The following is a 15142-nucleotide window of genomic DNA, read 5'->3' as shown; positions in this document are numbered from 1 at the left end:
CTGCATCTCCAAAAGCCTGGACTGAGCCGCAAGTGCTGAGATGAGGTATGCCGAACTGCTTGGGCTGTGCTATGGTGAGCTCTCTCATTTAAGAATCAGCCAATTAAGTCAAATATCATTCATTGCAGCAGGCACACCTCCTAGCCGACTGCAGATGTAATCAGCAACAGATGAGGTACACATACCATTGGCTCATGTCCACAGCAACAGAACTAGGTGCCTTCACCTGGCCAAACTGACAACTGAATCTAACTACCACACCATCCCAATGTTAATATTTCTGTTCATGTTTCTGGTCAGGCCACCTTCTCTTAATGCACTTTGGAATTCAAATATTGACTATTGTTTCTCACTCCTACTTCAGTATCTAAGCCCTGTGACTCTTCTTTTGAAATAATTCTAAGATTTACACCTTCCACTCTATTTCCACTGCTACTACTCCAAGCCCAGGCTCATATCCTCATGCTAAAACTGCTAGGTTAGCTTCCTATCTGATCTCCATGCCTAAATTCAATGTGCAAATAACTACCAGATATTTCTAGAAAGATATACTTCATTAAGCAATTTAAATTCTTAAGATACTTAATAACTCCTACTTCCTTTGGGGCAGTACAATATAATGACCGCCTTTGGAGTCATTCATTCATTCATTCAACTAATACTTAATGCCCACTATGTGCCAGGCCTGCTCTAGATACTGGGGAAAAAGTGAAAAAGGAGACAAATTCCATACACTCATGGTGTTTAATTCTAGGAGGATAGAAAGAGGATAATTAAACCACAGAATTTCAGACACTGGTAATTCCTATCAAGGAAATATAAAAGACTATGAGAAAAAGTGAAGGGATGGTCAGAGAAGGGTTCTCTGAGGATGTGATCTTTAAGCTGAAGGAAGAACAGGAAGGAGCCAACCACAATCCACAAAGGGCAGCTTGAATTGTTCCAATAACAAAATGGCAGCCTGGATGGATGAATTTAGTTAATGACTGAGTGGGGGGAGAGCCAGTTAACAGTAGCTAAAATTACAGCACTCCCATTTACTAGCTTGAACAGGCCACTTCACCGCTCAGGATTTTTCTTCCTAAACTGTACACTGAGACTAAATCCATCTCAGAAGACAGGTATGAGGAGTAAATGAGGTACTATATACAAAATATATACCAAGCCATTTTCATCATCATTATTACCAGTACAACAGTTACCAAGGGATCAAACTTCATAAAAATACCTCATATCCTAGCATTCATCCATTAAGCAACAAACACTTACTGAAAGCGTGTTCTCTAATTCTCATCACTGTTGGTCAATAAAAGAACTGTGTAAGTAAAGAACATCAAGATACATTCTTTATGATGGTGAAATGATAAGGTTCAGGAAACACTCTCTTAACTATAATGCGCAGTTAAAATCAACTCAAAGAATGCTTTTCTGCAAAATATGCTGATGATGCCCACAGTATTTTAGGGCTTATCAGCTACTTCTTGGTTAATTATGTTACTATCAGTTTTTACATTTACATCAGCTGTATCCAAACCAGTTCATGCCAGTTAAAGTATTTATATAGGGTAATAAAATATCAAATTAAAAAAAAAAACTTCAGTGCAAAAAAGACAGATTTATTTCTATGAAATGAAGCTGAATGCTTTGAAAAGACTACATAAAAATAAATAACTTTGATACACTACTGTCATATTAGACATGGCGACTAATTAAAAACATGAGAAGAACTGCACAGAGAGGATGCGATACAAGGGCCTTTATGCTCCTGCAACATGTTTAATAAATCAAAACTGAAAACGGTTTATTAATGATGATAAGGAACTATAATCTGGTGGCCCTTTTCAAAGAAAAGGCCTTGACCCTATATCAACATGTATATTTATAAATTTTAACTTGAATGAAAGGAGTCATTGATTTTTATTATTTTTTTAAATTACAAGAATGCCACCCAACTCCACAGGCTAGCATTCAAGGTCCTAATTTATGTTTCAAAACTGACCTTCACAACATATACATTTCAGTTAAGCTTAACTATTGGCCATTTCTCAAATATATCTGTACTTTCCAGACTTTAATGTTTCCACGAGCTGCATCTTAAAGGATGAGCAGAAGTGTATCTTATGAATGGGGAAAGAGATACGCTATTTACCACTTAGAGAAACTCAGAAAAGAGTTAAAGTAGAGAAACTAGTAACCGTGGTAGAGGAAGCAATTGGCAAAAAGATGAAGAGTTTAGTTTTGTGTTTAATTATTTGTGGGACATCCTAGTAGACATGTTCTGTAGATGGTTGAAACCATGGATCCTTAGTAACATGTCCCCCACCCAGTTTTAGGAATATATCCTGACACAACTCTTTTTTCTAAACTAAGTATTTATTTACAAGTCTTTTGACCATCAGACTGCGAACTCCTTGAAGGGAGGGAATGTGTTGATATAGGCAAGGTACAGCACGGCGAATTTAACATTTGTTTAATATAATGGATTCCTCAACACAGGTGGAAACACTGAAGTTCAATTTGCTAGAAAGCCACACCATTAAACTCAGTTAAGTATAAAGTAATTTTTGCCTTTTCTTTTCCCTTACAGGTTTGCAACTTTATAATACTCAGAGATTTATTCAAAAAACTTAAATAAAACTCTCAGTCCTCAGGCTATCAGGTCATTGTAGACTCTTGAAGTCTACTGTATGCTAAATGCCAGGAACATAAATTCCAATTGAATTCCATGCTTGGGAGAAACTCAAGCCTCTTTTCTTAAGCATGCCTTCCATTAAAGTTCTGGGAAGAGAAAAATCTCTCTAAAAGAGTTGGCCCAAGGTTCAACAACTTCCACATTTAAAAACATCCCACCACAGATCAATCCAGGATGGGGAAAGAAGTCTGTCACACTCGAGCACGCGCTCCAGTATTAACCAGTTTCTCTGCCCTTCAGAAAACAAATATTGGTAGTGAGTAAGAAGCTGTGTAGTGTGCGTAAAAGTGCTTTCAAGGGGAATGGGATAGAGAGTGAATAAAAAATAGGAAAAAAACGAAAGAAGGGTCTAAGGAGAAAATTGAAATGTAAGGTAGCATGTAGAAGAATATTTGTTGACAGATCTACATGTCTTTTCTGCATGGACTTGGAACCCTTACACAGCACTTGGTAAAAGGCCTTGGCTAGAAAGCTTCAGCAGTCACCTGTCCCTCCTCCGCCGCGCCACCCAGCAGCCACAGGAAGAATACGATAATTTCAACACCAGGTCCCTCCCCGACTCAAACTGGAGGCTGTGCTGGACCGGTGGGTTCGCGCGGAGGGAGGTCGGTCATTCTTTCAACCAGCACACGCGGCGTTTTTTGCCGCGGACCCCAGACCATGGCCGAGTTAAGACGACCGTCACTTCAGCCTGGCCTGTCCAGTTAGAGCCCCGGTGCCAAAGAAAGACAAGAGATGTCACCGAGGCCAGCGGTGCTACCGAACCGCTTCCCCGGTCTTTTGGCGTTTCCGCGCCGGCCCTGCCCGCAGTTACCTTCCCAAGTGACATCGTAAAGCTCTGAGACCTTCGCCATCTTCCTACAAGATAGAGGCTGCGGAGAGAGGGGGCGGAGAGACGCGTCACGTGACGGGCGATCGGCGGTTGCGAGTTATGGCGCCATTTCTCATAGGCCGAGAGAGCGGAGGGGGCGGGATCCGCCGTGCACGTGCATGCGGCTCTGCGAGGGGGGGGGGTTGGGAGAGAGGCGGAGCGAGTTGGGCGGCGCGCGGCTCGCTTTGAGTCTGAAGACGTCTTCCCTGTTGGCCGGGTAGCGGAGCAAGCTTCGGGTGAGGTGTGTTTTTAAGCCCCGCTCGGCTTTTTAATGTTCAACAGTCTCCAGTTTTCATTTTTCACTACATAGGTGAGTTCAGCTCTTCACATTCCCTAATCAGTGCATTGTTTTCTGTTCATGACCTGCTGCAACTTTCTGCCGTGAATTTCTTATTTATCCTTTTTCTCCTTCCGTTCAACCAACTGATAACTCAAAATTTCCATTAAATCTTTTTGAGGCACTAGGCGGGATTCTGCCTTTGAATTTTCCTGTGCCCAAGGAGTTGTTAATGCTCACAGGAATCAAGGCATCAATTCCTCAAGGCAACCTCTACCCTTGGTTTCTTAATACTTATCATGGGTGTGATTATTTTATCGGTGTTTGCCTGCCATTCTATATTTGAAGCTCCGTAAGAGCAGCCTCAGCTTAAGTGCTTAATTGAATGAATGAATGAAGTATTGAATCTATGTACAGATGATAGCCCCAACACTTCATTCATAGCCCCAATGCTGCTGTTGTTTCTAACATCAAAGGGAACTTCCCCCACCCTTTCCTACTAGACTAATTTCAGGAACCTTTGGTCCAACAAATCAAAAGCTTAGTCATAAGCATATGCGTGGTATTTAAAGCCATGAGAATAAGAGTTGTAGAGGGGAACATATAAAGTGAGGAAAGACGGCCAAAAATTCCTCTGTAACAACCATAGTTAAGGAGCAATGAATTAATCAAGATTTGTGGAATAAGGTTGTGGCCTCCCTCTCTAAGCCGACTTGATAGGTGAGCGCGCTGCCCTCCCCCTATGACCCAGAAGTGAAAATCGCCCTGGCAATGTGAAACATGACTCCCAGGGATAAGCCTGGACCCGGTATTCTGGGAGTGAGAAAGCCTTCATGACCAAAGGGAGAAGAGAAATGAAACAAAATAAAGTTTCAGTGGTGAGAGATCTCAAAAAGACCAGAGAGGTCAGTCTAGAGGTTATTTTTATGCAGTATATGGATATTCCTTTTTTAGTTTTTGGTATAATGGAGGAGCTAGAGAGAAATACCTGAAACTGTTGAACTGTAATCCAATAGCCTTGATTCTTGAGGATGATTGAATAACTCTAGAGCTTTTAAGGTGTGACCCTGTAATTGTGAAAACCTTGTGACACACTTCTTTTATCCAGTGTATGGACAGATGAGTAAGGAAAAAAAAAGGCAAAAATTAAATAAATAATAGGGGGGAAGGAAGGTTATGGGATGTTATAGGTGTTCTTTTTCACTTTTACTTTTATTCTAATTTTAATTTTTTTTTTGGAGTAATGAAAATGTTTAAAAATCTACTGTGATGACAAATGCACAGCTATATGATTATGTCGTGAACCACTGTACAATCTGGATGACTATATGGTATGTGAATATATAATATATCTCAATGAAAAAAAATGAGGAAGAGGGAGAAAAGAGTCATATCCCACAAGCCAAGGAAGTAGAGTTAAAAAAGAAGAAAAGAAAAATGTCAATGGCATATGCCATAGAATAGTCACATAATGACAGAAAAGATAAGTGAATTTATGGTAGCTCATGAGAAACTCTGGGGTCTGTCCTATAACTACTTGTTGAAGAGTACTTTGAAAACTATTGCCTTTTTTATTTCTTTGCTTTGTATATATGTGTTATACTATACAATAAAAAAGTTAAAAAAAAAAAAAGTAGGGATCTTGTCTGTCATTTTAACCTTGGAGCATGGAGTCTTGAAAAATACCTGACATAAAGTAAATATTTGTTCAGTAAAGTAATGAAGTAGCTACTCAAAAAATGATAGCTCCTATTAGTGATTATTAAAGATAATGTTTCATGATAATTTACATATGAACTCTACTGTTTGGTTACTGTTTAAATGTTTTCTGTTTATATTTGATGTTTATTTTGTATGTCTTGCCTTCATAAGTCATACTCAAAAAAAATTGTCAAAAATTCTGTATTTTTCTTTAACGTTTTATAACAAGTAATTATAACCATAAATAAAAAGGAAATATCTTCTATAGATAAAACTACAATACTGAAAATGTAAACATCGATCATACTTCTGTAAATGCACAAGATGTTCTTAAAGCTTTGCTTCTCGGTAGGACATGAGATTTTGTTGGTTTGTCCAGAGTGACGCCCCGATGAATCCCAGAGTGATTCGATCAGTGAGTGGAAAAGTATCTGCAAAGATCCCTTCGGGGAGTGGTGAGAACGGGGAGAAATTCAACTTCCCCAAGTTGAATTCTTGATATTCTCACAAACAGTGTGGATAACCAAAGCTATAGGCAGAGCTCCCAGTCTTGGGGTTTGTTCATATGAAACTTAACTCCACAAAGGATAGGTCAAGCCTACTTAAAATTAGGCCTAAGAGTCACCCCCAAGAGAGCCTCTTTTGTTGCTCAGATGTGGCCCCTCTCTCCAGCCAACACAACGAGTAGTCTCACCACCCTACCCCTCTCTACGTGGGACATGACTCCCAGGGGTGTGGACCTTCCTGGCAATGTGGGACAGAGATCTTGGAATGAGCTGAGACTCAGCATCAAGGGATTGAAAAAAACCCTAGAATGAGCTGAGACTTAGCATCAAGGGATTGAGAAAAACTTCTGGACCAAAAGAGGAAAGAGGGAAATGAGACAAAGTGTCAATGGCTGAGAGATTCCAAACAGAGTTGAGAGGTTATCCTGGAGGTTATTCTTATGCATCAAGTAGATATCATCTTGTTATTCAAGATGTAATAGAGAGGTTGAAGGGAACTGCCTGAAAATGTAGAGCTGTGTTCCAGTAGCCATGTTTCTTGAGGATGGTTGAATAATGATACAGCTGTAACAATGTGACTGTGTGATTGTGAAAACCTTGTGTCTGATGCTCCTTTTATCTACTTTGTCAACAGACGAGTAGAACATATGGAATAAAAATAAATAATAGGGAGAAGAAATGTTAAAATAAATTTAGTTTGAAATGCTAGTGATCAATGAAGGCAAGGGGTAGGGGGTATGAAAGATATAATCTTTTTTTTTTCTTTCCTGTGTTCGTTTCATTTCTTTTTCTATTGTCTTTTTGTTTCTTTCTCTGAATTAATGCAAATGTTCTAAGAAATGATGAATATGCAACTAGGTGATGATATTGTGAATTACTGATTATGTATGTTTTATTTTGTTTCTTATTTTTTTAATTAATAAATAAATTTTTAAAAAAAAGCTTTGCTTCTCTCCTTTGAAAAAGAAGAGTTATTATTCATGTATGTTAAAAATATTAATCCAGTTTCTCTGATTGAGTGCTCCCTAATATTGGTGATAAATATCAAGGAAACATCCAGGCAGCCAGATACTAGACTATATTAGTACTCACATTTGTGAATATTATATATCAGATACCCTGAGAAGCATTATCTCATTTAATGACCTTAATAAAACAATGAAAAAGGCACATGAATGTGCTCTATGGTATGTGACACTGTATCGTGAGTTTGCGTAATTTTTTACAAGATTTTATTTGAATTGTGAAAATGATAATAAAATGAACTAGTGTCAGATAGGAATAACTGCTTAAGCCCACATTTTGTTTGATGGGATAAGCATTGATTATTTGTCAAGCCAGATTGGCTTTAAACAATGGTCAAGATTTACTTAATTCAGTCAACATCTTCAGATGTCATGAAAGAGTAAAGCAACTTCTTTAATAAACCTTATAACATTAATAAAATGCACATTATTTAACACAGCAGAGAATAATACTGTTTTGATTGATTTTGCAATATTCAATATTTTCAAGAAATCATATATTTAAAATCTACTATTTGTTTTGTCCTGTCTTAATCATAGTGAGTTAAAGTCTCACATTATATAGCAGTTTATAAGCCATATTTACTATTGCAATTATCCATCAAAATAAATTGGTTTCACCACAACTCTCATATAAAATTTACCATACTTTTAGATCATGTTATTGTTTCTAATTAGTGAATCATAGTTATTCTTTTGTAGTTAAAGGAAAATATTACTTATTTAATCTTCACTCCATGTCAACACATTTTCACTGCAACATGTTCATATTTGAAAGAAAATTTTCCTCAGGTTTATTTACCAAAAGCCAAATTAACCTACTGAACATTGATTTTTTTACATTTTAAAAGACACTATCTAATGTAATGCATCTCTACAACACAAGAGTCTATGCCTCATTTGCTGGTACAACTGTTACATTTAGGCACTTCTACTTTTTCCAACTTTGCCGTCATTTGCAATATATATGTTTTAAAATGTGCCAGCCCAAGAGTCTCTGGGAAACATTTCCAGTGAGATCACTTCAGTCTTTTCATAGTAGGATTCACAAACTGATAATTACATCTCTGTGCCGTAGTTGCAACAATGAAGAGTAAAGTATATCCAGAAAGAATCCACCCAGCTTTTATCCCAAATGGGTAATAAATAAGACCTGTTTCTTTTTGAGATTTATAATTATACTTAGGTGTCCATGTTTTTGAAAGATTTTTATTTAATTTCCCCAAAATGCATATTCATTCTGATGCATACATACATCTGTGCATATGTTATAGACCTTGTGCCAAAATCTATTTTCATGAATAGGCCTTTTGGGTCTCAGACATCCAGAAGTCCCTATACTACCATTACTGTGACCTAATGGTCCCTAAAGCCCATTTAAACCGTATTTTCTACAGTACATCTATAACTGAATTCTTTACTTGAAAAATATTCAAAAGGTGCTTATTCACAAGAAATAAATTGCATTATGGGTAAACTCATCCAAAGGTATTCTAAATATTAACTTATACATAGGTTTTAATGACATGTCATGCTGTTAACAAATGCGATTTTCGTATTTGAACAGTCTCTCTCTTTGCTGGTTTGCTAGCATATTTCTAGTCATAAGTGGCTAAGTCATTTTGCTCAGACCTGTAGTTCTGAAATATCTTACCCTAGCCACCAAACCAGAATGTAATTTACTTTACTGGGCTTTTTTTTCCCCTGTGGTCATTCCTTTTAGTTAAAATTAGCTACAAAGGCCAATAGCCACATGAGCATAAAGCAGCCATCTCATATTTCAGATCATAAATCATATGCTTTTTTTTTTACACATAGGAGGGTTTATTTGGTCAGTCCCATGGATTCATTGAGAAAAAGACTTGTTTCCTAGCAGAATGTCACTAAGACTGACCACCGTCAAAACCAATCCATCATCACCTCACTCCTGAGGAAACAACACAATCTCCAATGTTTTTTCTTTTAACTTTATGTAACATGCTTTTAAAATTTTACTTCACGTTCTCTATCTTAGAACTATATGGCAAGGTACAAAATAGATGTATTTTTAAAGCTGTCACTCAGTTCAAATTGCTGCCACACCATTTGAAAATATTGGAAATATTAAAAGCTTTCAATATTTTAATTTCCCTCTGTTCATTATGTTTCTATTACACATTCCTTCTGCATTTTTTAATAACGGGTGGTGGGGATGGGATGGGAGTGGGGGAAAGCTAGAAAGGCAGAGGAGGAGTGATTTTTCTAGCAATTGCAAATTAGTAGAGTATGAGACATAATCTAATTACAAGAAAACATCAGACAAACCCAAATTGAGAGCCATTCTACGAAATAACTGACCAGCACTGAGCAAGGGGCAGCAGTGGCGTTATATATTGCTCTTCTAAGATTTTAGACAAATGTTTAGTCTTATGTATCTATTGACAGACTGTGATGTCATATATGTAATGAAATTAAGAGTATAGACTTACATTTATGAAAGAATCCTCAAAATAGTTTGAATTCATTATAAAATAGACATGCCATAGAGGGTGTGGGACTTCTTTACATTCTCAGTGATAACAGTGGATTATTTGCAAATGTGCATGCATAGTGATACCTTGCGCTTATTTACAGAGCTTGCTGGGTTTTAATCCCAGATTACACCCTCTGATTATGTAAATTAAGTAATTTGAGCAAGTCAGTTTAATTTCACTTAATCTTAGGTGAAAATAAGCATGATAGTATTTGCTGAACTGTTAACAAGGAGTAAAGTAATAAACAAGAAACTTCTTACTACAAAGTCTGGCATAATAATACTCTCAATGCTATATTCTAGTTATTGAGTACTTATTATGTACTAAGCACTATGCAAATTGGTCTGTGTAGATTATGTCATATATTTCTTGCATCAACCCCATATTACTCTTTGAAGATAAAGTTATAGTTAGGAGAGAGTAAATATCTTCCTCCAAACACACTATAATATATTCCTTCACATAGCAAGTTCTAAGTAAGTAGTAGTGATGTCATTTTGCAGACATACAATGGATTTAGGAATGCAAGAGGCTTATTGTAAATGGATACCCCATATGGAAGATAAAAGGAAAGGAAGCTCGATTGGGTAAGGAAAGCTTTCAGACCACAATGCGTATCTGATACCAGAAAGAGGAAAGGAGGGGAGGAAACACAGTTGGGCAAGGAAAGCCTTAGGCCATGAATAAGATCTAACAAAGTATCAGCCAACTTAGTGAGTAACTACTGAACAAAGATTGCCCTTTAGAGGAGTCCTGCAGTGGACAGAAATAACCAGTCCTTAGCACCACCATGTGTTTGGTTATTGGCTAAGAGCTGCCCAGAAGGTGGTGGCCTCAGCAAAGAAGGTGAGATCCATTCTGAAGGTTCTAATAGATGGAGACTGTCAACTCCCTAAACTCCTTGCAGCTGAATAGCAAGTTCTTTTTTGAAGGAAGTATCTGACAGTACACCTCCATAGTTTGCCACAGTATCCATTGTTATTATTATGCCATTCTGGGTATGCACAATCTCAATCCATAGGGGAAATTATTGATGAGAGATAGGGGTCTGTGTTCTTCTGAAATACTAGCTTGACTCAGAAGTCACTAGCTATTTGACATGGAAATTACACATCAATTCCACAGAATGTCTTTTTCTAGTATGTAATGAATAGGTTGGCAGTGGTTGCCTTTTGTCAAAAAAAAGCCATGTTAGAAAATATATAAACCATAAAGGCTTGATGAATCTGCTTCTTCTTCTTTTTTTTTTTTTTTTTTATGGAACACAAATCAGGAGTTATTTATTCATTTCTTGGGAGGGGATTAATACCAGTACCACCATTGGTAAGTTACCTAGAACTTCATTTTCTCTTTTTATTTTTTTACTCAGCTACCAAATATATGCAAGTAATTTAGAATTTTTAAAACATTTTCCCAAAAATAACAAGATAACTGAGTAATGGGAACATTTCTGAAGCTCTAGAACTCAAGATATCCATGTAGTGCTAAAAAATTCTAGAAACACTGCACTCAAAATACCCCTTGATAATTCGATGGGTAGCTACCATACCATCATTGATGACTGCTATTGATAAACTTAAGTAAGACCAAATTTTATCAATACTTTCCTACCAGCAATAGGGTGGTTTATTACAGGTCTGAAATATGAATGATGTATTAATCTACCAGCCATTACTGTCAATTGCTTGATGCCAGAACAACCCTAGTTAGCATCTGCTGTGCTGCACGGATGACCCTCTGGGAAGGACATTAAAAGTGGCCCATTATTGGGACTGCCAGAGAAATGATATAATGAAATCAGTGCCTAGTGGAAGGAGACTGTGTGCTTCCCAGACTCTCATGAATAGCAAAGTTTCTAAAAGATCGTATTTTTTTTTAAGAAAGAATTATAGCAACAGAAGGGAGGGTAGTGAACAAAAAAACACTTGGGCAGTTATTTTCAGGGAGGAGTTGCAGGGGAAACTAGCTTTGAATTTCAGTATGAAATTCAGGGGTGTGAGAATAACATTTGTAGTTTTAATAAACTCAATTTCTATTTGAGGTACCATTCTTTGAGAAAGGCAAAAATTTAATCTTAGTTATTTTGGGGTTTGCCACAGTGCTGTCTCTTGCTTTTTCCAGGTTATTCATGTGAAAATGATACTAAAAATATTTAGCAACCCATAGGGCGGGTCACCAACTGTGGTAGGAGCCTTCAGGATGGTCCCTGTCTTATTTACCAGGGCTGCTGTTTTAGTTTGCTAGCTGCCGGAATGCAATATACCAGAAACGGAATGGCTTTTTAAAAGGGGAATTTAATAAGTTACTAGTTTACAGTTCTAAGGCCGAGAAAATGTCCCAGTTACAACAAGTCTATCTATAGAAATGTCCAATCAAAGGCATCTAGGGAAAGATACCTTAGTTCAAGAAGGCCAATGAAGTTCAGAGTTTCTCTCTCAAGTGAGAAGGCACGTGGCGAACACAGTCAGAGTTTCTCTCTCATCTGGAAAGGCACATGGTGAACACGGTCAGGGTTCCTCTCAGCTGGAAGGGGACGTGGTGAACATGGCATCATCTACTTCTCCTGGCTTCCTGTTTCATGAAGCTCCCCGGGAGACATTTTCCCTCATCTCCAAAGGTCGCTGGCTGGTGAACTCTGCTTTTCGTGGCTATGTCGTTATGCTCTGCTCCCTCTGAATTCTAGCTTTCTCCAAAATATTTCCTCTTTTATAGGACTTTAGAAATGAATCAAGACCCACCCAAATGAGTGGAGACACGCCTCTACCTAATCCAGTTTAACAACCACTCTTGATTAAATCATATCTCTAGGGAGATGATCTAGTCACAGTTTCAAACATACAGTACTGATTAGGGATTAGAAGAAACAACTGCCTTTACAAAGTGGGATTAGGATTAAAACATGGCTTTTCTAGGGCACATACATCATTTCAAACTAACACTGCTGCTATGATAAATAACACGACAATGGTTTGGCTTAGGCAACAGGAATTTATTGTCTCACTGTTTTGGAGGACCTAAATCCAAAATCAAGGACTTGACAGGCCATGTGTTTCCCTAGAGTCTGTAGTGTTCTGGTGTTATCTTGCCAAAAATGCTCGGGATTTTTTGGTTTCCTATCTCTGCCTGCATCACATGGCAATCTGCCTCATTTTCTGGCTGCTTCTGTGTTCTGCCTTCTGATGACTTCTGGCCTCTACTGACTGCGTCTCAACTTCCTTTGCTTGTAAGAACTTGAGTCATATGGACTAAGGCCCACCCTGATTCAATCTGGCCTCATTTAAATAGTCTTCTAAGATCCTATTCACAAATGAGCGCAGACCTTAACTAATAACATCTTCAAAGGTCCTGTTTACAAATGGTCTCACATCCACACGACTGGAAGTTAGGACTTGAACATGTCATTATGGGGGACATGATTTAATCCCCAACATTCACCAATGTTTTCTGCCTCTTGGTTAGTATGTACTGCATAATCTCTCCCACATTAAATACGGATGACCTGTGTTATCAGAGGATATTGCGGAAATGATGGGATGTGACTTCTGAGGCTAGGTCATAAAAGACATTATAGCTTCTGTGCTTGCTCTCTCTTAACTCACTCATTCTGGGGAAAGGCAGCTGTATGTCATGTGGCAAGAAAGAGAGGTCCATGTGGCAAGGAATTGAGGTCTTCTGCAATAGTCAGCATTAACTTGCCAATCATGTGAATGAGACATCTTAGAAGTGCATTCTCCTGTCCCAATCAAGACTGCAGACACAGCCCAAATCTTAACTTTAAACTCATGAAATACCTTGAGCCAGAACCACCCAGCTAAACTGCTCCCAAATTCCTGCCACAGAAACTGTGTAAGATAGCAAATGTTTGTTATTGCTTTAAGCTGTCAAATTTTGAAGTGAAGTGTCATACAGAAATAGATCACTGTGCTGGTTTGAAACTGTTATGTACCCAGAAAAGCCATGTTCTTTTAATCCTAATCTAAACTTTTAGTGGGGACAGACCTTAGGTGGGACCTTTTGATTGGGTTATTTAATGGAGATGGGACCCATCCAAATGTGGGTGGGACCTTTGATTAGATTGTTTCCATGGAGATACAAGTGCCCAACTGTGGGTGGGACCTTTTGATTAGATAGAGAGGGACTCCTCCCCATTCAAGGTGGGTCTTAATTAGTTTACTGGAGTCCTTGAAACAGCCGACACAGAGAGGAGACACAGACATTTAGATATGCAGAAGATGCCAGAAGCCCCAACAGTTAACCGGAAGCTGAGAGAGCTGTTTGAAGTCAGAAGCCAATAAAGAAGGACAGCAGACGTCCTTCCGATGTAACAGAGAAACCATGGACAGAGAAAATCAGCCTTTCTCCCAAGAGGTTGTTCTCTTGTTGGGTGTCTTAATTTGGACATTTTCATGACCTTAGAGTTGTGTGATAGTTAGGTTCTGGTGTCAACTTGCCAAGTGATGATGCCCTGTAGTCAGAACAGGCAAGCACTGACCTGACCATTGCTGCAAGGATATTTTGTGGCTGGTTGATAAACGGGAAGATTGGTGTATTAAATCATTAGTCAGGATTGCAGCTGTGGCCGATTACATCTGCAATCAACCAAGGCACATCTCCCACAACGAAGATAATCCAGTCAGTTGAGGACTTTTGTCAGTGTGTGTGTGTGTGTATGTGTTATGTGGTAGGGTCGCATTTCATTATTCTTCCATGTGAGTATCTCATTATTGCAGCAACATTCATTGAATTTTTGTTTATGTTTTTTGTTTGTTTGGTTTGCTTGTTTGTTTGCTTTTTGGGAATTGCATGGACCAGGAATAGTTGAGGTCTTTTAAGGAAGAAGAGAGACTTTTTCTTTGCTTCTTCAGTCAGCAAGCCCCTTCTGTGGAGTTTGTCCAGACCCCTCATTGAAGATGCCAGCTTCACAGCCTGCTCTACAGATTGTGGACTATTCCATTCCCATGGTTGCATGAGACACATTTATAAATCTCTTATTTACAGATCTCTCCTGTTGGTTCTGTTTGTCTAGAGAACCTGACTAATTCAAATTGTAACTTGTAACTGAAAAATCCTCTTTATTAAATCCAATCCATTTGTGGTATATTGCATTCTGGCAGTTTTAGCAAACTAAAACAATTGCTAATACATCAAGCAATCAGTAAGAATGCTGACACGGGTCTGGATGCTTAAGCAGGGTCCTGGATGCTCCTCTGCCATCCCGGTTATTAACCCTGTAGTTTCGGGGGTGTGGGTATGGGAATAAGGGAGATCTGGGCAATAGTGATTTATCAACCAATACAAAGTATTTTGACAATTTTTCAATGAATATAGCCATACCAGTTATGTATCAGTCATGCCTATGTAGTCTCAAATTATTGGGAAGTCCACCTTGTCTATCAGTTAGCAGAACCGACTTTATTCCTCACTACAAGCACCTCCAGGTCCTGTGGGTCTCTTAGCTACTTTTAGGTCACATGGTAATTTGGGACACACCTCCAAGCCTTTTCCTTTTTGAGTGCTCCTGCCTTTCTGAGACTGACTAGATTAGTGCTTCTCTCTC

General features: G+C 38.3%; 1 protein-coding gene and 1 long non-coding RNA gene across 4 annotated transcripts in view; one reads left to right on the top strand and one right to left on the bottom strand.

Annotated features, from left to right (window-relative positions):
• EMC2 (ER membrane protein complex subunit 2) overlaps positions 1-3679 on the bottom strand; it is a 55611-nt gene extending 51932 nt beyond the window's left edge. Inside the window, exon 1 of one of the 2 annotated variants that reach the window (XM_077167489.1) lies at positions 3507-3679. In XM_077167489.1, coding sequence (XP_077023604.1) covers positions 3507-3546 — 40 coding nt within the window. In that variant the 5' untranslated portion in view covers positions 3547-3679. The remainder of the gene's footprint in view (positions 1-3506) is intronic. The other variant, XM_077167488.1, reaches the window with a different exon arrangement.
• A 26-nt stretch (positions 3680-3705) lies between these two features.
• Positions 3706-15142, top strand: part of LOC143688959 (uncharacterized) — a 164631-nt gene continuing 153194 nt past the window's right edge. For both annotated transcript variants that reach the window (XR_013178418.1, XR_013178419.1), the window contains exon 1: positions 3706-3873. This is a non-coding gene — a long non-coding RNA (uncharacterized LOC143688959). The remainder of the gene's footprint in view (positions 3874-15142) is intronic.

This window comes from Tamandua tetradactyla, chromosome 6, assembly GCF_023851605.1.
Source record: "Tamandua tetradactyla isolate mTamTet1 chromosome 6, mTamTet1.pri, whole genome shotgun sequence".
Lineage (NCBI taxonomy): Eukaryota > Metazoa > Chordata > Mammalia > Pilosa > Myrmecophagidae > Tamandua > Tamandua tetradactyla.
This window is presented reverse-complemented; position numbering and strand designations above follow the sequence as displayed.